This window comes from Podarcis raffonei, chromosome 1 (assembly GCF_027172205.1).
Source record: "Podarcis raffonei isolate rPodRaf1 chromosome 1, rPodRaf1.pri, whole genome shotgun sequence".
NCBI classification, from domain to species: Eukaryota; Metazoa; Chordata; class Lepidosauria; order Squamata; family Lacertidae; genus Podarcis; species Podarcis raffonei.
The window spans coordinates 16024202-16046564 of record NC_070602.1 but is presented as its reverse complement, the minus strand read 5'-3'; the positions used below and the strand labels follow the sequence as shown (position 1 = coordinate 16046564).

The window sequence follows — 22363 nt, the reverse complement described above, 5'->3', positions numbered from 1 at the left end:
AGTAAAGGTGTGAGCTAGAAATTTCTCCCAGGTGTAGGAAGAGCTTGGGCTGGCTGGACGTTCTCTCAAATGGCCCCACATTATTCCCTTGTCTAGGATAATAGATAACGTGAGAGGCGAACTACAGAAACGGCAGTGGATCATCTTCGATGGAGATGTTGATCCTGAGTGGGTTGAGAATTTGAACTCTGTTCTGGATGACAACAAGCTGCTGACACTGCCAAATGGAGAACGTCTGAGCCTTCCACCAAACGTAAGGCTAGCTACTTTTTTTTCCCAAATAAGAGAATAAATCTGTTTGGACAATATTACCGGATTGGGGAAATGTCTGGTAATTTTGAGATGCTTGTGTCAGCCAGGAAATTCATTTTAAGGTGTTTCCAGCAGACACAGTTTGGAAGTAGGTTGTTACTCCCTGGTTTTGTCATGTTGGGCTTTGCCAGTTCCCATTAGATTATGAGGAACTGCCTTACTTAAAGGGCTAGCTATAAAATATTACTTGAGGTTTAACTTACACCATTCTGATTGCAACGCTGTCTTAATGCCTATTGGTGTTTCGCAACTTTCTGACTAGTTGCAGGGCGTTAGCCAGACCTAGCAGAGTAAATGCAGAGTTCACGAAAGCAATTGGCAACTTGGCTGCAGACAGGATGGACGAAGCAGGAACCAGTAACATGTAGTTATAGGTGTTTATTATATACAGTGGACTATTTACAGGAACAGAACACGGATCTTTGACTTGCTGTCTCATACACAACTCTCAACTCCTGAACTCAACCTCATGCTAACACATTCCAGTTAGTAGGCCATTAATCATCATTCCCGTGAGAGAGCTTGACCAATCATGGAGCTGTCTCCATGCCTCTGTATCACCAGGAAGACTTACTCCTTCACATTGCCTTGGCTGTCGGCCAAACCCTAATTGACTCTGTGTGCGTAGCTGCACGTATTCAGATTCCCAACATCCCAATGGCCTCTTAACAGGGCATGGGCTAAGGTTAGTCAAAGGAGAAAACTCTTAGAAGCTAAACACTCTTAGAAGTGTGTCCTCAGATAATTTTGAGGCCGACGCTGGTTTTTAAGCCATCTTTCTTTTTCCCATAGGTGCGCATCATGTTTGAGGTTCAAGATCTGAAGTATGCTACTCTGGCCACAGTGTCAAGGTGTGGCATGGTTTGGTTCAGTGAAGATGTTCTAAGCACTGACATGATTTTCAACAACTTCCTGGCCAGACTGAGGAGCATCCCTCTGGATGAAGGTGAAGAGGAAGCTCAGCGTAGGAGAAAGGGCAAGGAAGATGAAGGAGAGGAAGCAGCTTCCCCAATGTTACAGGTATAGTTCAAGAGTATATAACATAAAAGATTGCAATACCACCTTGCTGTGGGCACGCAAATTATTATACGAGTAGTTCAGCTCTATTTTGCCCGATAATGGTTGACGAAATGCTGTTTCAACAGATTCAGAGAGATGCAGCAACAATTATGCAGCCATACTTCACATCGAATGGGCTGGTGACGAAGGCACTCGAACATGCTTTCAAGCTGGAGCACATCATGGACCTCACACGCTTGCGCTGTCTTGGCTCCCTCTTCTCCATGCTGCACCAGGCTTGCCGCAACGTAGCGCAGTACAATGCCAACCATCCAGACTTCCCTATGCAGATAGATCAGCTGGAACGCTACATCCAGGTAATTCCCATAGCTAAGTAAATAAAAAAGAGGAAACTCAAGCTGCCAGCCTTGTTAATTAATCTTGCTGTTAATTTTCATGTGGCTCTCTTGTGTGGGATTCCCTTTTTCCTCACTTTTACTGATCAGTTTCTGAACTTTCTCAGCGATTCCTCGTGTATGCGATTTTGTGGTCCCTTTGTGGAGACAGCCGTCTGAAGATGAGAGCCGAGCTGGGTGAATACATCAGGAGAATCACAACTGTGCCACTGCCTTCTGCACCAAATATACCTATCATTGATTACGAGGTAAAAAAATAAACCTTTCCGTTTTCTAAGTGCCAGGCTTAATGTAATTACATATTGATGCTATTTGCACAAAACTTCATCACTACAACAAAATAGACGATTTCATAGCCTTCTTCCAGAGACTTGGCAGCAACATATTTATTCAGTGTACTTACATTTTGGACGTGTGCTTAACTAAACAAATTTCTTGGTGATTTGAATCTAAGGCTGTCATCAGATTTAAAAACTGATCCTTGAGCCTTGTTGATCTCGTTGGTTTTTAATTCATACAGTTGTATATCAGAATAAATAAGTTCAAAATAAAAGCATACTTTGCTTTTAGATGGTATACTCAGGTATTTTAGAGTCATTTCCCTCCCTCACTCAGAAGTGTATTAGCTGCTGTCTGTAATGAGTTTCTTTGTTAAACACTTTTATAAAGTGTTCTTAATTTGCTGTCAGCTTAGTGGAGGCACTTCACTTTTTTTTAATTCCAGCAAACAAAAGCAGGGCCAACATAAATATATAGAAGTCAGTAGCACCAGCAATATATACACAAACTTATTTTAAATGCTTTTGATCAGCTTAACGTTGCAATTAATGTTAAACCTTGAAGTAGCCGCTTTAAACAACACCAAGTTGTTGCTTTGGCAGCAAGAGAAGCAGATAATGCCAGATACTTAATTTTGTTTCTCTCTCTCGATAGGTCTCAATTACTGGCGAGTGGATTCCCTGGCAGTCAAAGGTCCCGCAGATTGAAGTCGAGACTCACAAAGTGGCAGCTCCTGATGTTGTGGTGCCAACCCTAGACACCGTCCGCCACGAAGCATTGTTGTATACTTGGCTTGCGGAGCACAAACCCCTGGTGCTGTGTGGGCCGCCAGGTTCTGGAAAGACCATGACTCTCTTCAGTGCACTCAGGGCTTTGCCTGACATGGAGGTAAACAGTTCTTTGTGTGTGACCTTCTCCCATTCTGAATGAGTAACCACATCTGCAGGCTTTAAAATGCCACTGAGCTGCAGAAGATCAGAATAATTTATTCCTCTTCCGCGGTTAATTAAATCTCTCTGCACAACAATGCAATAAGCAGAACGAGCGAGGAGGCGCTCATTCCTCTCTATTTTTGCCAAGCCATTGTGTAGATAGTTCATTGCTGCCTCTGAGCCAGAATGGTTTGTTAGTTTAAGAACTTTAGATACCACTTTTCAAGTTTACAAAAAGCAGTTAAAACAAATTCAGCTAACCTGGCATGCTAGCAGAAGAGCACGATGTTGACTTCCTCCCATAGAAACATGAGCAGCATTCATAAAGAACAAAGGAAGGCGAGCAACAAAACTTTAAAAGCTGTCACCAGTCGGCAGTGACTATGCCTCTTGGATCTTGCCGCATATTCCTTTCCTGATCATGTCCTTGCATTTTTAGGTGGTTGGTCTGAATTTCTCCAGTGCTACTACTCCAGAGCTGCTCCTGAAAACCTTTGATCACTACTGTGAATACAGGCGTACGCCTAACGGTGTGGTGTTGGCTCCTGTCCAGCTAGGAAAGTGGCTGGTGCTCTTCTGTGACGAAATCAACTTGCCGGATATGGATAAATATGGCACACAGAGAGTCATATCCTTCATCAGACAGGTGGGTATAAGTCAGATTAAAGAACTCAACTTTTTTTGTCGTAGTTAAACGCCGTTGTAACCGCCTCTCTCAAATCCTCAGATGGTGGAACATGGAGGTTTCTACCGCACATCTGACCAGACATGGGTGAAACTGGAGCGGATTCAGTTTGTTGGAGCATGTAACCCACCTACAGATCCTGGAAGGAAGCCTCTTTCGCATAGGTAATGTGTCCACATTGCTGTTGATAAGTTGCTGAAGCTTTAAGGATCAAACCTGCCATCTACATTCATATTAATGTGTTTTACTAAGAAGTAGGGTTCAGCCTTTCAAATGCTCTATTAATGCTTTGGCTGCCGGAATGTAGAACTTCAGAATCTTTTTGTTGTTGCAGAAGGCTTTGCACGCTAGTTCTGACACCTTGAACATGGCCTGGCATCTCAATAGCAGCCAGTGCTGTGCTTTCAGGAGCAGTGAAAGCTTTCAGGGTCTGTTTTTGCCATATCTAGACCCATGTATTTAGCCTAATAGCTGAGGTGCTACAGAACTCACCTCTCCTGTATGCCTTTCTAGATTTCTGCGCCATGTTCCTGTTGTGTACGTGGACTATCCTGGCCCAGCTTCCCTCACTCAGATCTACGGCACTTTCAATCGCGCTATGTTGCGGCTCATTCCATCTCTTCGCACGTATGCAGAACCTCTCACTGCAGCCATGGTTGAGTTCTACACAATGTCTCAGGTAACTGGAATGATAAAGCTCTTTGCAGCTTTTTTATCAAATGTCTAGAGCGAGCGGTTAAAAAATACTTCCCTGGTTACTATGGACAACTCCTTATTCTGTTACTTCCAGGAAAGGTTTACTCAAGACACACAGCCGCACTACATCTATTCACCCCGTGAAATGACTCGATGGGTGAGAGGGATCTTCGAAGCTCTGAGACCGCTGGAAACATTGCCCGTCGAAGGCCTCATTAGAATTTGGGCACATGAAGCCCTGCGTCTCTTCCAAGACAGGTAAAGTGTGAAATCATAGAATTGCAGAGTTGAAGGGACACTGAGCTTCATTTAGTTCAACCCTCTGCAATGCAGGATTGCACAGCTGTCCCATAGGGGGATCAAACCTGCAACCTTGACATTATCCGCACCATGCTGTCTCCAACTGAGATCACAGTATACTTTTTAAAACTCTATTTTGGTAGGAGGCAGGGTACACAATCTCTTTCCCAACCCCAATTTTATGCTCTCAACAACCCATGAGGGAGGCTGAAACACAGTGGCTGGTCCATGGTCACCCAGTGAGCTTTGTGGCTGATTGGGGATTTCAATCCTGGCCTCCCAGTTCCTAGTCCAACACTAGGCACTGCACCTCACTGGAATAAAGTGTGACTGCACACTTGGTAGTGTAATAGTCCACAAGCATTCAGGCTGCATAGAATTCCTCTTGTGTGTTCAGACTGGAGCAAGTCGTTCCAATATGCTTTTCTTAATTAACACAACACAGTTTACTGTACTGTAAATAAGCCCTTTCTAGTAAATGCACATGTTTTTAATGAAATAGAAGGGTGCACATTACCATAAATTCAGTTTGCCATTTGTTCACCAGTAGCTGGCATCTCTAGGTAGGGTAGGAAAAACTGAGAGGTGTACCAGTTATCTAACTTAATATAAGGTAGCTTCCTAGATCCCTGGGGTTTGGCTTTTTTGGCTTTTTGTTGGGGGTGGAAAGTCAGTGGAAGTATTTATAGGTCCTGTTTCAGTATCACTGCTCTGGGCCATCTTTCCACCCAAATCTTAGTGCAGAAAAATAATAATGGACAGCTAACTGGGGGGAAAGTGTATTTAAAACATGTTTAGATACCTCTTGGGATTTGTGAGCAAATTTCAAGCTAACTGAGCACTACTTTTCACACCTCATAATTTGAACTCTGGGCATATGATGTAAATGTCAGTGTCCAGGTTCAAAAGATGAGACAAACTCAGAGGGAAATTGCTTAGCTATAGGAATATTCAGAACATGAATTACTTGCCAGTGGTGTCCCTGAATCTTAGACCATTGCAAGTGATATGCAACCATTACATTTCACTAGTAGTTGGGAGAAGTGCATTTCACACTTTTGAAACAGTATTAATGCCAAAGCTTCTCTGTCATGAAGTCTTAACTTTAAGCTGTTAATGTGCTTTCTAATACTAATGGTTGCTCCCTTTATCTAGGCTTGTGGAAGATGAGGAGAGACGGTGGACTGATGAAAACATTGACATGGTAGCTCTGAAGCACTTCCCCAACATAGACAAAGAGAAAGCAATGGCCAGGCCCATTCTGTACAGCAATTGGCTATCCAAGGTAGAAGCTCTGCCACTTACTTGAACTTTAATACATTGATACATTGCTTTAGTTCGTGGGTATATGGAAGTGTGCTGTGTTTAATTTTTTCTGCTTTTTCGGTTGATGGAGAAAACCTATGACATTAAAACTTCTTTAATCAGTTGCAAATTGTATTATCATGATTTAATCATTGGTAGCAGATGTTGACTTGGTTTGAATAATATTTCTTATAATTTAGTCAGAAAGGAGCATAATTAGATTTAGTGTGTTTACATTGGAAGTTACTGTCTTGACCTCACTTTAAAAACTTCCTTGGATATCAGGGCACAGTTAGCCTTTTGAGGATGAGCACCTCTCAAATTTCCCCCCAGTGTAACGAACTGTAGCTACTATCTGTTTTAGTGTGAGATTCATGCAAGAATGGAGCTACCTGGGATTTTGAGTGTCTCTTAAAATAAATGTAATTAGGTGCACATTTTATCCATATTCCCTTCAGGCAGAATGTTTGCCTGTATGGGAATTGAGTTGTCCCCTTGTCCAGCTCACATACATTGTCCCCTTGTCCAGCTCTTCTGCTTCCCTTCTTGTAAAAATGAGTCTATGTCTGCTGGCTACTTGGCCAGCAACTGATGAAAAGTATGATCAGGGTAGGCACTAAGCACATTGCATCAAACTGGCCACCTGGAGGCTGCATGTTGCATCCAGCCTATGTGCAAAATTCTCCCATGTGGTGTCTTCATTCTTTCCCTTCAGCTGAAGTTCTGCAAAGCTTCATTTGATTTTTTCAGTGATTGCTTCTCATTCCCCATCTTGGGAATACAGTACGCATTTGTCTGTTGCCCACCACTATTTCCTACTTGGAAAAAGCTTGGGAATTATTGTTAGTCAACATAAGACAAGTAAATTAATTGAGCTGGGTGGATAAGCTTCATGAATAGGCAATACTTTGTGCATCTTCAGATATTGTCATAAGCAAGGACAGCTCTAAAGCTTGATGCTTTATGGTTTACAAGTATATAAATTGTTTGCACTGTCTTTTAGGATTATATTCCAGTTAATCAAGAAGAGCTAAGAGACTACGTGAAAGCCAGACTGAAGGTTTTCTATGAAGAAGAACTTGACGTACCACTTGTCTTGTTCAATGAAGTCTTGGACCATGTGCTAAGAATTGACAGGTACATGATGCTTGTGTTCTAAACTTTTTTCCAGTTGTAGCACCTTGGCAAATATGTTTCTAAACCAGTCCAGTATGTATTTAGAAAGGGGATACAGTTCTTTTTATCACCTTGGACATTGAGTGCTAGAGCAGAACACAAAGAATATTGCCTACTATGTACCAGTAATACATATGTATTTTTGTAGGGGATGGTTGTTTACCAGTTACTCCTAAGCTGCAATTGTAGGCACAGTTAACTAGAAGTAATTGTCATTGAAAACAATAGAATTTAACCCCTGAGTAAGCATGCATGGGATTCTCTGCTAGTCAGTATTGCATCTTCTAAGTCAAGACTCTCTTTTCAGAATCTTCCGTCAGCCTCAGGGACACTTACTTCTCATTGGTGTTAGTGGAGCAGGAAAAACTACTCTCTCGCGATTTGTGGCTTGGATGAATGGCTTAAGTGTCTACCAAATTAAGGTTGGTTTGCCCATTTCCCTAAACTGAAGGTCCAGCTTCTGTTGCTTGCAGCATTAAATCGAGCTTGGCAGGCTAGATAAAATCATAGACATTTAATCTATAACGGATGTTCACAGGTGCATAGAAAGTACACTGGTGAAGACTTTGATGAAGATCTGAGAACAGTATTGAGACGATCTGGCTGCAAGAATGAGAAAATAGCATTCATTATGGATGAATCAAATGTACTTGATTCTGGATTCCTGGAGAGAATGAATACTCTGCTGGCCAATGGAGAGGTAATTTTACTGAAGGCTGGGCTTGGAGGGGTGGGATCCGAACTGTTGCCATCCAATCCAAGAGATTCTGGATTACTGACAAGCTGCTGTACAGGCCCATATAATTCTTGTTCCAAACATAGAAATTTATTTATTAAATTTGTATACTGCCATTCATCTGAAGATCACAACATAACAAACAATACATTACAACACATAACAGTATAAAATGAGAATATAAAATACATAACACAACAAAAGCAAACCAATAACTCCTCATCTCCAAACAGATTATTAGCTTTTTGGAAGGTCTTGCACATTCTGTGAAAAAAACAATCTACTGTCCAAACTAACAATTTTTTAGAGGCTCTGATTTCATATTGTCATTGGATCCTCATCAATATTTATCTCAATGCAAATTTCAGAGATCTGTCTGTAAATAAACGTGTCTCTCTTCCATTTAGGTTCCTGGCTTGTTTGAAGGGGACGAATATGCCACACTTATGACTCAGTGTAAGGAAGGAGCCCAGAAAGAGGGTTTGATGTTGGATTCACATGAAGAACTATACAAATGGTTCACCAGCCAAGTCATTCGTAATCTCCATGTGGTCTTCACCATGAACCCATCTTCTGAGGGCTTGAAGGACAGAGCAGCTACATCTCCAGCCCTCTTCAACAGGTACACAACTGCTTATTTTCCATTACATCCATTACAGTGGTGTGTGGATAATTCAGATGAGCAGGACTGTAAACTACGGTTAGTCTTCAAAGCGTGTCATCTTTTGCTTTAGGTGTGTCTTGAACTGGTTTGGAGACTGGTCGACAGAGGCGCTTTATCAAGTTGGCAAAGAGTTCACCAGCAAAATGGACCTAGAAAAGCCAAACTACATTGTACCAGACTACATGCCAGTTGTCTATGACAAGCTGCCACAGCCACCATCACATAGGGAAGCCATCGTGAACAGCTGTGTGTTTGTTCACCAGACCCTTCATCAGGTGGGTTTGTCCTCCCACTTTTTGTGCAGCTTCTTGCAGTCCTCAAAGCATTTCCTACTTCGAAGGATATTTTAAAATACGTACATCACTTTTTAACACACTCTTTTCCCCTTCTGGCAGGCTAATGCTCGTCTAGCCAAACGTGGCGGCAGGACAATGGCCATCACTCCTCGTCATTATTTGGACTTCATCAACCACTATGCCAATTTGTTCAATGAGAAACGGAGTGAGCTGGAAGAGCAGCAGATGCATTTGAATGTTGGTCTTAGGAAGATCAAGGAAACGGTTGACCAGGTATGAGTCTTAAGGAAAGAGCATTGGAAGAAGGAAGAAAGCATTCGTGACAATCCTTGGAAGTTATCTTGAATAGAGTTCACTGTAATTGAGAATTTGCTGTTGGTTCTAGGTGGAAGAACTTCGCCGTGACTTGCGGATAAAAAGCCAGGAGCTGGAAGTCAAGAATGCAGCCGCTAATGATAAGCTGAAGAAGATGGTGAAAGATCAGCAAGAGGCAGAGAAGAAAAAGGTGAAAACCTTATAGTCCTTTTTAGTGCATGTTGTCGCACCGAGTTGTGCCTCTTAACTCCGAGCAGATAGGGTAAGAACGGGGCTCTTGAAATATCCTGTGTAACTTGCTTCCAGGTTATGAGCCAGGAAATCCAGGAGCAGTTGCATAAACAGCAAGAGGGCATTGCAGACAAGCAGATGAGTGTGAAGGAAGATCTGGATAAGGTGGAGCCTGCAGTCATCGAGGCTCAAAATGGTATGTGAAAGTCATCTGTTGGGCAGCTTTTCAGTGCATTCCAATCTGCTGCATGCAACAGGAACATTTTGCTCCATGCTTTCGAATATGCCCTTTACGGCTCCCCAAAAAAATCAGTACTTTTTGGCTTGTCAGCTTAGTTCTTCTGGGTAATACTTTGATCAATAATCAGGTTTGGGCTCTGATTGATTAGAAGCACAAGTAGTGCAGCTTTCCAGAATGCCAGATCATGTTGCTAGATAATCCACATTGTATATGGATGTTGTTGTCTTTAAATAAAAGGCTTTGAGTACAAAAGCATTGTCTTTTAAAAACAAAACCAAGAAGTTCATCTGCCATGATAAAAAGTACCCAGTCTGGCTATGCCTTTGACAAAGGCTTTGCAGTTGCTTATCATAGTTTTGTGTGTTTTTAAATGGTGTTTCTGAAGGCTGAGAATCTGGGAAACATCCAGGTCCTTTTCCCTTGGCTTTAAAAATAACAGTGGGAGATGTGCCTGGCAAATTGTGCCCTTCATTTTTTAAATCAAAGTTGATTTTTGCTGAAGCTTAAGAATCTTTCACACCGATCCTCAAGATTTGCTAATCACCTTGCTCTTCACTGTTTTCTCCCAAATCACTATCTTTTCTCTCCCGGCTGATTGGGCTTGCTTCTTCCTAGCTGTTAAATCAATAAAGAAACAACATCTGGTGGAGGTCCGTTCTATGGCCAACCCTCCTGCTGCCGTGAAGCTGGCGTTAGAGTCGATCTGCCTGCTCTTGGGTGAAAGCACAACTGATTGGAAACAGATCCGTTCCATCATAATGCGGGAAAACTTCATCCCAACCATTGTAAACTTTTCTGCTGAGGAGATCAGGTGAATAATTGGCAGGTTTACAGTGGCTGCTGCAGGGAACAGAAATAAATGGTTCACGAAGACTGCTGCAACACTTCTTGCATGTTGCAGATAAAAGGCATAAATTTTTAGGGCTCGGTTTCTGCTTCAAATTAGCAAATCTCATCTTGATTCAAGGAGAACATTCTCAGAAAGAAGCTCTCCATTCAGTGGATTCCATTGTGGCCAAATCTCAGTCTTGGAACCAAATTTCTTTCTCCTATTCCCAGCAGCAGCCTTCAGTGTTTGTTTTTGCATGCTGAACCCTTTTTTCCATCCCTTTAATAGCTGTGAGCTCTATAAAGAAGCAGCACCTTATTGAAGTAAGAGCTATGGGCAACCCACCTGCGGCGGTAAAACTGGCTTTAGAATCCATCTGTCTCCTGTTGGGTGAGGAGACGAATGACTGGAAAAAGATCAGGCCAGTTATTCTGAAAGATAATTTCATCACCAGCATTGTCAACTTTAATATTGAAGACATGAGGTATTTGTGTTCTATTGCTTTGCTTACCAAGGTGATGGGATAACTTGCAGGCTTGGCAATTGCATGCTGGATGGTAACACCACGCTTGTCTGGATACTTTCTCAATATCTCTCTCTCTCTATCCAGTGATGCAATACGGGAGAAGATGAAGAAGAACTACTTGTCAAATCCAAGTTACAATTATGAAATTGTGAACAGAGCGTCTTTGGCCTGTGGCCCTATGGTGAAATGGGCTATCGCACAGGTAACTTGTGGTATTTAACTGGATTAGGATAAAATACAGTGGTGCCTCGCAAGACGAAATTAATTCGTTCTGCGAGTTTCTTCATCTTGCGGATTTTTTTGTCTTGCGAAGCACGGCTATTAACGGTACTTAGCGGCTTGCGGGGCTGGCAGCGGGGAGAAGCGCTCTTCTCCCCGCCGCCCGCCTGCAGACCAGGTCCGGGGACAGCGGGAAGACGCGCTGCGCCTCCCCGCTGTCCCCGGAGCTTGCGGGGCAGGCAGCGGGGAGAAGCGCTCTTCTCCCTGCCGCCCGCCTTCGTCTTGCGAAGCAAGCCCATAGGGAAATTCGTCTTGCGGAACGACTCAAAAAACGGAAAACTCTTTCGTCTTGCGAGTTTTTCGTCTTGCGAGGCGTTCGTCTTGCGAGGTACCACTGTACTATAGAAGCTCAGTCGTATTTTGAAGGTGGTTTCCTGCCTCCTGCTGTTTAGCTCAGCAGGTCGCTGACAATCCCATGGTGGCTTTAAAAATAACAAAGCTTTAAAACTAGAACTGTTTAAGTGTCCCAGAACTGAGTGACCTGGTGTTATGTTCCCCCCCCCAGCTGAACTATGCTGACATGTTGAAACGGGTAGAGCCCCTGAGAAACGAACTGCAGAAACTGGAGGACGATGCCAAAGACAACCAGCAGAAGGCCAACGAAGTAGAACAGATGATTAGAGACCTGGAGGCCAGCATTGCCCGCTACAAGGAAGAGTATGCCGTGCTGATTTCCGAGGCTCAGGCTATAAAGGCGGATCTGGCTGCTGTGGAAGCAAAAGTGAGATAGCCATGAATTTATCCTTGTTGCACTTCCTTATAAATTTGTCTGTAGTTTCCCACTTTTATCACGTCTCCTTAAGGGCTTACATTATAGTTGCAACCTTGAGTGGTCTAGTTGAGGGAAGCAAAAAGATAGTGGAATGTGTGCTTCTAAGCATTCTTCACAATTTCCTTGTTAGTGCTCTTTGTTCAGGCATGAATTTAAAATCCAAAGTTCATTTGTACATTGAAGAGAGTTTACTTATTTTGCTTCTATATTTAATACCAATAGCATAGTTAGGTAATCTATAAATTTGTCCACGTTCATAAATGCAGTGTAATTTATATAATTTTAGAAGCTTAATTTAAAAATGTGTGTATCTACTTCTGTGTCTTCAGTAATAATTCCTACAGCTGCCTAGTGCTGCATATATTCTAGGTTTTAAGGCTGCCTTTTAAGCCAAACTTGATAAGCAAACAATTTTGCTATGCTTCTTTGTTGGCGCTAGCTGCACTTTCTAATAAAAAATAAAGTTGTGGTTATGCTCCCCTTTTCCTCAGCCTCCTAGGTATTTGAAATGTGTGTTTCGTAATAGGATGCTGAAAACCTGGCCCTGTATCTGGTGCAATTACAAATTTCTCAGTGTTTTCAAAGGCAGGTAGCAATCTTCAATCCAGTTTTCGTTTAACTGTAGCAATGGTTTTACTTGCAGGTAAACCGCAGTACGGCTCTCTTGAAGAGTTTGTCTGCAGAACGTGAAAGATGGGAGAAAACAAGTGAAACCTTCAAAAACCAGATGTCCACCATTGCAGGAGACTGCTTGCTCTCAGGAGCCTTCATCGCTTATGCTGGTTACTTTGACCAACAGATGCGTCAGAACCTGTTCACAACATGGTCTCATCACTTGCAGCAAGCAAATATTCAGGTAAAAAACTGTTCATAGGCATAAAGACCGCTGCTATTTACTTGAAATAATTGGAGCATTTCACTCTGTGGTGCACCTTCCTCTTCCGTGAAGCTCAGAACAGCTTCTGCATATTTCACCTGTGGTCTCCCACCTGAGCAGCATACAAAACCAGATACGCTCTGCAGAACCATCATGTCCCTTCAGGCCATTTTATTTTGTTCCCAGAAGTCTGATGATTTTATAAGGTGGCCGATAATAAAGGGTGATGCAACATGGGTATTTTAGGATGGGATAATTCAGTTGGTAGAGCATAAGACTCTTACTGTCTTAGGGTCGTGGGTTCAAGCCCCGGGTTGGGCGAAAGATTCCTGCATTGCAGGTATTTGGACTAGATGATCCTCTGGGTCCCTTCCAACTCTACAGTTCTACGATTCGTCAACACTCTTGCCATCACCTCCTTCAAGCTCTGCCCCCACTTTGCCATAAATGGCAGTGAGTGAATATGGTCTGTAGCCAAGAGAATGCTAATGTTTGTGGCCAAGCCATAAGTAGCAGGAAGACAACTGATTGCTTCACCTAGTCACAAAAGTTTGTCAGTTCTTGGCTATGAAACACAATGGTCCTTTCCCTGCAGTTCCGTACAGACATTGCTAGGACCGAATACCTGTCTAACGCAGATGAACGGCTTCGCTGGCAAGCAAGTTCCCTACCTGCAGATGACCTGTGCACAGAAAATGCCATCATGCTCAAGCGATTTAACCGGTATTGTTGCTTTTCTTTTAATTAATTTTGTGCATACCAATGGCTTCTTCAGGCCAGAAAAGCTTTCCAGTGGAAGTACCTTCTGATTTGATCATTTCTGTCCAGGCTTTCTCTAGTGATTATGAGTGTTTTGGAATTGCCCGGGCTCTCAGCATTTAGATAAGAAGCCTTGTTAAAAGACAGGCGAAACCTGCTCATTCAACACGTTGTGAGCATAGAGTTGTTTGCCAGAGGATATTGTGAATGGCCACTGGCACAGACAGCATGAGTTGGGGAAAATTTGTGGAGAAGTCTAGCATAGTCTTAAAATGAAACTTTCAAGTGGCGTCTGGCAAAACCACTGTTCTAAGAATTGCCAAGCTAGATCAGATCCCTCTAACAGAGCACTCGGTAGTCAGAATGGAAATTTAGAAGCTCAAAAAGATAATGTAACTTTGAGCCCAACTATTTCAATAGTAAAGACTGGATGATATACACATACATTACATGCGACACTCATAATTTCTGAAGTAAACATTATTCCAGGCCCCTATTTGGTATCTGCAGCATATCAAAATACAAACTAAAGGCTTTCAAAATACTTGAAGGACACCTAGTATAGCCAATTGTAAACTTTTTATCTGTTCCATGAATCCATAAATTGAAAGTGCTTCTTCCGTTAATATATGTTGAACAAATCTCTTCCTCCTGGGCTCTCTGAATTTTAAATAAGGTTCCACCAATTACCTTTTTAGGTATCCCCTGATTATTGACCCCTCTGGGCAAGCTACAGAGTTCATCATGAATGAATATAAGGACCGTAAGATCACTCGTACCAGCTTTCTGGATGATGCTTTCAGGAAGAATTTGGAGAGCGCTTTGCGATTTGGTAATCCTCTGCTTGTCCAGGTTAGTTCTGTGCATATATATTTTTTTATAACCAGCACAAGTTTCGAATGGGTTGTTGAAACAAATATTGTGTAACTTGAATAAAAGGGCTTCAGAAAAGCTGAAAGACAAGCACTTCACATAATATCAGAAAGACCACGATCAAGATCCAAGGAACTATAACATGAGCCCAAGGGGGTTTGGACTTAGCACTGTGTGGAAAACAGCTTTTGAAACTTGGGGAGAGACTCTTCAAAAGGCAGCTTGTAATACAGCATGGGAATTTGCGGTTCTAATTAAAACGAGAGATCTCAATGGGTTTAAACTTGGGTGTGCCTAAAAGCAACTTTTGGAGTCCCAGCCTATATCTGGATTGCCTTTTAGAACCAACTCCAGAGTTGAAGGGAAGTACAATTCTTAATACTTCAATTATTTCCCCTTTCTGAATGCTTGCCCAGGATGTGGAGAGCTATGACCCTGTGCTGAACCCTGTGCTGAACCGTGAAGTCCGTAGAACTGGAGGCCGAGTTCTTATTACCCTGGGAGATCAGGATATTGATTTGTCTCCATCGTTCGTCATTTTCCTCTCCACCAGAGATCCAACGGTAAGCAAGAAACTTGATTTATCTGCCCATCAGTTGGTGGGAGTGGAAGGGAAAGGAGATTCTATGTAAAAGGTGACTATGCTCTGTTCGGTAGGTTGAGTTTCCTCCAGATCTCTGCTCCCGCGTGACGTTCGTCAACTTCACAGTAACTCGCAGCAGCTTACAGAGCCAGTGTCTGAACGAAGTACTGAAAGCTGAAAGGCCAGATGTGGATGAGAAGCGCTCTGATCTCCTCAAACTTCAAGGTACAGTCTTGGCAGGAATCGGATCCCAGACGGGACTTATTACTGTTGGTGGGCCTTAAAACAAACTAGAGATACTTGCAGAATCTCCCTCTGTTGCATTCTGACCCAGATTGTATAGTTTTGCACACACACAGGTATGTTCAGTGCTTTTTTTCTGGGGGTACGCAGGCGTACGCATACCCCAAAACATTTTGTGAATCTTTTAAGTTTTGCCTCATTGAGGGGCAGTATTTCAATATGAGTAGGAAAATGAGAGTACCCCTAAACCTTTTTTTTAGAAAAAAAACTGGGTATGTTCACTAGAATGTCAGAATCTCATTCTTTCATGGGTGCATTTTGCAGCATCTTTCAAGCTGAGGGAGATTTCTGTTACTTTATTTTTAATGTTTTCAAGCCGATGACACAAAGGACTGTTATACAGTTGCAAACAGAATGTTTTAAGTGCATTACAGTCATACCTTGGGTTGCAAACACTTTAGGTTGCGTGTTTTCGGGTTGTGGACCACGCTGAACCCAGAAGTACCAGAACGGGTTATTTCTGGGTTTTGGCGCATGCGCAAAATGACGTCATGCGCCAAATTGCATCACGCGCGTGCGCAGACGCAGCACTGCGGCTTGTGAACATTCCTCCTGCACAGATCATATTCACAACCCGAGGTATGACTGTATACAAATGTGACACTAGATGGTGAGCTTATGGCAAATTCAATATAAAACATTTCATTAAAAAAGCATTTGCACAGCGTTGTTTATGTGTCTAGAGTCCACCCAATGAGTTAAATTAGAAAATGAAGAGCCTCGTCACTGACATATATTAAATGTTTATTTGTAATTGCACAAATATTTGAATGAAATCGTGGCTTTTATAATCTTAAAAACCTAGAATTGCAGGATGTGGGTGTTACTCTGCAACCTCTTCAATTTCATTCAAGGGCCCAAGAGTGAGGGACTTTACATTTTTAAATAGTCTTATGAGGGCAATCTGTTACCAACCTTCTGAAATCCGATTGAGTGGAACCCAAGGGATATCGGCTTGGATCCAATGGTGGCCACTGAATTCTTCAGGCTTCCCCATTCCATTCTGGCCCGCCTCATGCTATTCCAGGGGGTTTCTCAACCTTCAAAACAACTTGCAGGGGCACAGGGAGCTGTAGTGAGTGGAAGGAGCCAGGAAAGCCCCCATTGTGCAGGTGGAGTTCTGCTGACCTGTCATTTTCATAACAACTGTGGAAGTGAAACTGATGGAATCTGTTCACCCTTAAAGAAGCCTAATTAAATTAAGGATTGTGCGGATGTTGCTCTGTGGCTGAAAGCAGTTTCCGGGGGATGTTGCAGAGTTCTTGGATTCACGCAGTGTATAGCTCGAACTGTCCTTAAGGCTTTTTCCCTCTACCCAAAGGTGAATTCCAGCTGCGTCTGCGGCAGTTAGAGAAGTCGCTTCTCCAAGCCCTCAATGAAGTGAAGGGTCGGATCTTGGATGACGACACCATCATTACTACACTGGAGAACCTCAAGAAAGAGGCGGCTGAGGTCACCAGGAAAGTTGAAGAAACCGATATTGTCATGCAGGAGGTGGAGACTGTGTCTCAGCAGTATCTCCCACTTTCCACTGCCTGTAGCAGCATCTATTTCACAATGGAGTCGCTAAAACAGGTACAAAAGCACGACTGGCTTGCCTTGCCTTCTTCTACCTGTTAGCCATGTTTGTTGCACAACATAATAAGATGCCACAGGTACAGAAGTGGCTTGTTTTTGCTGCTGTGTGACTGTGTTTTTCCCTCTTTAGATACACTTCTTGTACCAGTACTCCCTCCAGTTTTTCCTGGATATCTATCACAATGTCTTGTACGAGAACCCAAATCTGAAGGGGATAACAGACCATACCCAGCGTCTTTCCATCATCACAAAGGATCTCTTCCAGGTTCGGAAAAGCCATATCAAGTTAAAACAATTCCAAGTTATCAGTAGGAGATGAAACTAACCTTTCTCGTTTTGCATTGATAGGTTGCTTTCAACAGAGTCGCACGTGGCATGCTGCATCAGGATCACATAACCTTCGCTATGCTGTTGGCCAGAATAAAACTGAAAGGCACTATTGGGTAAGCATACAATTCTCCCTTCTTCAATAGGTGGCCCATTCTTCAGTCTCTTATAAATGTAGGCAGTGTGTCGTGGCAGTTCTTTAAAAGTAAGGCATACCCTGAATTTTTGCAAAGGTGGCATTTGTAAAATCAATGCAGCCTAATAAACCACAAAGAAAGTTTTCAAAAAGGTAAGTCAATAAAATCAAGAAAAAATCATAACCCTACTTTAAAACATACAAAAATTAAAATACTAAAACAGATTAAAATTACCTCCACTTTCTGGGTAGGCCTGGAATGTTTTTAGCAGGTGCTGAAAATATCAATAGTCAGGGAGTTCCAAAGTCCAGGTGCCGCCACATTAAACGATCAAGTTCTTACAAATGTGGAATGAGTATTAGGTGGCAGTTCTAGTAGTGCCGAGGCCACCAATCATAGCGGTCAAATGGGCCAATGTGGGGTAAGGTGATCTTGTAGGTAAACTGTTCCCACATTGTTGTTCTTTTATATATATATATATATATATATATATATATATATATATATATATAAATTTTATTTTGAAAAAGTAATAATAATCATAATAATGTGCACCCCACCCCCGAGACCATTCCATTGTAACTATCCAACTTACCAAAATTTCAACACCTCTTGCGATGGTTTGACCCTTTTCCATTTTAACAGTACAAATTCTACAAACACCCTTCCATATCTCCTCCAAATCATTTCTCCTGCATATTCCCCATCTTACCTTAATAGCACATGTCAATTTATCATTCACAGCTATATCCCACACCTCTTTGTACCATTCTTCCGTTTTATATTCTGCTTGCCCCTTCCACTTTCCAGCTATAATAACTCGTGCAGCTGTCAATAAATTTGTGAGCAAGTCCTTCATAGCCTGTGTACCTTCCACCTCATCGTAAATTGATAATAATGCTACCTCTGGACTTTCGGTCAGCTTCAACCCAGTTATTTTTGTTAGCTCCTTAAACACCCTTTGCCAAAAAAATTGTACATATTTACACCCCCACCACATGTGAACATAATTCCCTGTTTCCTGGCATCCCCTCCAACATAAAATGGAATATTACTTGTTTATTTGATTTAATCTGACTGGTGTTAAGTACCATCTCCAAACTAATTTATAATAATTTATTTTTTTCCTTATAGACAACATTTTCAAAGTGCGTCTCTCCCATATTTCCCCCCAACTTTGACTATTTACCTGCTCCCATGTTCTTAAGGGCTGAAAATACTACTGCTTTTGTCCATGAGCACAAATAGTGAATTGTTCTCTGACGTGCTCTTCCTTTGTTGCCAATTGCAGGGAGCCTACCTATGATGCGGAATTCCAGCATTTCTTGAGAGGGAAGGAAATAGTACTCAGCAGCACACCTCTCCCCAAGATCAGTGGCCTGACTGTGGAGCAGCTGGAAGCCATGATGAGGCTGAGTTGCCTTCCTGCCTTTAAGGATCTGGTTTCCAAAGTCAAAGCTGATGATGTGAGTACTGTCGTCAAACAAAGCTGCCAAACTGAAATTAAAAATGAATTGCTGGTGTGATGGGAGAGGGCCTTATTGATACCAAAACCTTGACATTATCTTTATTGGGAACCCTTAGCACGTGGCAGGGACGCCGGTGGTGCTGTGGGTTAAACCACAGAGCCTAGGGCTTGCCGATCAGAAGGTCGGCGGTTCGAATCCCCATGATGGGGTGAGCTCCCGTTGCTCGGTCCCTGCTCCTGCCAACCTAGCAGTTTGAAAGCACGTCAAAGTGCAAGTAGATAAATAGGTACCACTCCGGCGGGAAGGTAAACAGCATTTCCGTGCGCTGCTCTGGTTCGCCAGAAGCGGCTTAGTCATGCTGGCCACATGACCAGAAGCTGTACGCCGGCTGCCTCGGACAGTAAAGCGAGATGAGCGCCGCAACCCCAGAATCGTTCGCAACTGGACCTAACGGTCAGGGGTCACTTTACCTTGACTAACACGTGGCACTTGTTCCTTGCGCTGAGAATTTGTAGAGGGGAGGACAAATGTGTTTCACTTCCATACTTGCTGCTTCCAGTACATGGACTGGATAGCTAAAGCTGCCTGATCGATGTATTGTACAACATCAACTTTAATATGTAGTAGTGATATAGGTGCTGTTTCTCCATGTCAGTCTCCCACCTCACCCCACTGCCACATGCAAACACACTCTTAGTATCTCCATTGTGGTCTTTGGTCTAACACAAGGTTCCTGTTCTTTACCTCCACCTGATTCACAGCAATTCTGCATTTGGCTGGACAGCAGCTCACCAGAGCAGACTGTGCCGTATATTTGGACCGAAGACAAACCTGCAAGTAAGTGGAGAACTCCATTTCTGGATCAGTTTAAGTATATTTGGAGAAAAGGCAAAGCAGGTGTGTGTGGAGATTTATTCCACTGCTCTGGGGAAAGATGCTTCAGTATTACGTGCGAAGGCATCTATTGCAGTTGGCCATTCGTCTGCCTTTGGTGGTGGCAAGTAGCGATTGTCCCCCGGCAACACCTACAACTGAAATACTGTGTGAATTGGCTGCAAGTATGCACGCCGTATCCATGGTCAGAAACTGAGGACCGTTGTCACGTGCTTTGTCCTGAGGACGTCCGAGGTAGCTTATGTGCTTCTAGGGTTCAGTTACTGTCTCTATTCCCCTACTGTGAAACGTTGGTGTTGGAAGAAGCATACTCCCTCAGTCCTCCTTTGCAAGGCCTTTTACCTGATTACTTTTAAACCCCCCCCCCTTTTTTTCTCTCTCTCTCTCTCCTGCTCAGCAACCATTGGGCAGGCCGTCCATCGCTTGCTCCTGATCCAGGCTTTCCGTCCTGATCGCTTACTGGCAATGGCGCATCATTTTGTTTCCACAAACCTTGGAGAAAGCTTTATGTCTATTATGGAGCAGCCACTGGACCTGGCACACATTGTGGATACAGAGGCAAGTAGGCATTTTAAGTCACACCCGTTCTGTTCCACAGAACCTCAGGTGGAACTTCTGCAGGCATGCTACTTTAACTCTCTTTCTCCGTTTTGTTTAGACCACTTCTGTACCGCTTAATATAAAAAACCAATCTATGTGATGTACAGGAAGCTAAAGCAGCAACAGCAGACAGCTTAAACAGCACAGATTTTACAAAAATGCACCGTTGCATATGCAAATATTACATTAATACAAATTACTAATAAATATAGGCCAGTGTCAATTCCTTCTCCTTCTGAAATACCTCCTGGCCTCTCACTCACAAAGAGGGTTCCTGGAACCTGCTGACATCACCCTACTTTAAACTTGTTTTTATGGGCAGGCAGCAAGGCAAATGGAGTTTCCTCAGGCTGCCAGCCGCTGTGTCCCAGTCAGCGGCAGTTCTTGCAGCCCTGCTTCCTCCTCTTGTAATTTGCAAGGTGGTTTTATGTGGCATTACAACATGCCTTTTTCTAAAAGGTTGGCTCTAGTTCTGCGTGCCTGTGGGGAGTTCAGGCTTCTGAATCTTAGAAGTGCCCAGCGCCACATAGCATAAACACTGTTGAAACTTTGCAGACTTTTCAGAAGCAGTCTGTGATACGGCTCAGGTTTTGCTGCTCAAACAAAGCCCCACTTTCTGAGACGCCCAGCACACCTCAAGTAGACCTTTGGATCTCAGCCTATATTGGAAAACTGGGGTTTGACTTGAACCTCGACCTAGATCTGGAACCTACTTTAAATGCCCACAAGTCAGCGGGAACGTGAAGAAAGAGAGGTCTGTTTGGAAATGTGCAAGGCATTCCACCCCTGTTTTTATTACTGAGTGCCGTTACAATCCCATGCACTTAGGCGACTGTTCCCCTCAAGTCCTCCCTGTGCTGCCGAAACGTGAGAAAAGTAATGATCAGCTCCCGTGGGTGTTGAAAAAAGCAAACCTGCTTTGTCCTATAACTACCCTAATTCCTTTACCTTTTTCCTTTCCCCCGCCCCGCCCTTCTTGGATTTTAGGTGAAGCCTAATACTCCTGTGCTGATGTGCTCAGTGCCCGGCTATGATGCCAGTGGGCGTGTTGAAGACCTTGCTGCCGAGCAAAACACACAGATCACCTCTATTGCTATCGGTGAGACCTTTGGGCATCCTTGTCACTCCAAATGCTGCGGAAGGTAGCTTTAAACTCCACCTCTAAATTGTAAACTTTGTGTTTGCAGGTTCCGCTGAAGGATTTAACCAAGCTGATAAGGCAATCAATACAGCAGTGAAGTCTGGCAGGTAGGCTCTGCTCTGTCCGGCATTTACTCTGGCATTGTACAAATAAGTATACTGGAACTTCTTAATCCATTAAAAAAAACCATTTATTCTAGATGGGTCATGCTAAAGAATGTCCACCTGGCGCCTGGATGGCTGATGCAGCTGGAAAAGAAACTACATTCTCTTCAGCCTCATGCCTGCTTCAGACTCTTCCTTACCATGGAGATAAATCCAAAAGTAAGCACTTGGAAGCAAAATCCTTGTCATGACCTGGATCTTTGCAAGCCTTTTCTTTCTGCCCTGTTGTTTCTGGGAGAAGGGTGCCACCTTAAAGCAGACACACAGATATAGTATCTCTCCCCCCCCCCCGAGTTCTCTGTCTAGCCTTTTTAAAAATCCATTAATCTTCTCCTCATTAAAGTCACCATAATGGCAAAGAATAGAAAATAATAAATTAACCTTTATGCAGATTTTTTTTTTAAAAGTTTTATTTAAATAAACTACAATGTTTTTATTTAAATAAAACCTCAATGTGGTTTTTTTGAGTGTCTCAATACATTACCTCAGTAAATGGGGACGAAAGCAAATAGAAAATGAAAAATGTCTAGACGTTCTTTACCCTCCCCTCCATTCTCTTCTGTTGGTATTGCAATGAGGCTCTGGCATTCGTTCTGTACCAGCTGCCGATGGGTGACTTCTGTTCCTTATTATTATTATTATTATTATTATTATTATTATTATTATTAT

At 42.9% G+C, this 22363-nt stretch overlaps 1 protein-coding gene across 1 annotated transcript in view; it reads left to right on the top strand.

The window, feature by feature from the left end:
- The window catches only part of DYNC1H1 (dynein cytoplasmic 1 heavy chain 1), a 58779-nt gene that overhangs the window by 29629 nt on the left and 6787 nt on the right, over positions 1-22363 (top strand). Inside the window, exons 34-68 of the mRNA XM_053372259.1 lie at positions 97-253; positions 1105-1332; positions 1458-1688; positions 1835-1975; positions 2661-2894; positions 3378-3584; positions 3666-3787; positions 4137-4302; positions 4414-4577; positions 5775-5904; positions 6928-7061; positions 7408-7522; positions 7639-7800; positions 8244-8458; positions 8571-8775; positions 8896-9069; positions 9182-9301; positions 9418-9538; positions 10199-10394; positions 11023-11140; positions 11723-11938; positions 12633-12845; positions 13462-13589; positions 14324-14477; positions 14915-15061; positions 15156-15306; positions 16706-16959; positions 17093-17227; positions 17311-17405; positions 18718-18892; positions 19657-19732; positions 20187-20347; positions 21377-21488; positions 21577-21637; positions 21730-21853. Coding sequence (XP_053228234.1) covers positions 97-253; positions 1105-1332; positions 1458-1688; positions 1835-1975; positions 2661-2894; positions 3378-3584; positions 3666-3787; positions 4137-4302; positions 4414-4577; positions 5775-5904; positions 6928-7061; positions 7408-7522; positions 7639-7800; positions 8244-8458; positions 8571-8775; positions 8896-9069; positions 9182-9301; positions 9418-9538; positions 10199-10394; positions 11023-11140; positions 11723-11938; positions 12633-12845; positions 13462-13589; positions 14324-14477; positions 14915-15061; positions 15156-15306; positions 16706-16959; positions 17093-17227; positions 17311-17405; positions 18718-18892; positions 19657-19732; positions 20187-20347; positions 21377-21488; positions 21577-21637; positions 21730-21853 — 5542 coding nt within the window. The remainder of the gene's footprint in view (positions 1-96; positions 254-1104; positions 1333-1457; positions 1689-1834; positions 1976-2660; positions 2895-3377; positions 3585-3665; positions 3788-4136; positions 4303-4413; positions 4578-5774; positions 5905-6927; positions 7062-7407; positions 7523-7638; positions 7801-8243; positions 8459-8570; positions 8776-8895; positions 9070-9181; positions 9302-9417; positions 9539-10198; positions 10395-11022; positions 11141-11722; positions 11939-12632; positions 12846-13461; positions 13590-14323; positions 14478-14914; positions 15062-15155; positions 15307-16705; positions 16960-17092; positions 17228-17310; positions 17406-18717; positions 18893-19656; positions 19733-20186; positions 20348-21376; positions 21489-21576; positions 21638-21729; positions 21854-22363) is intronic.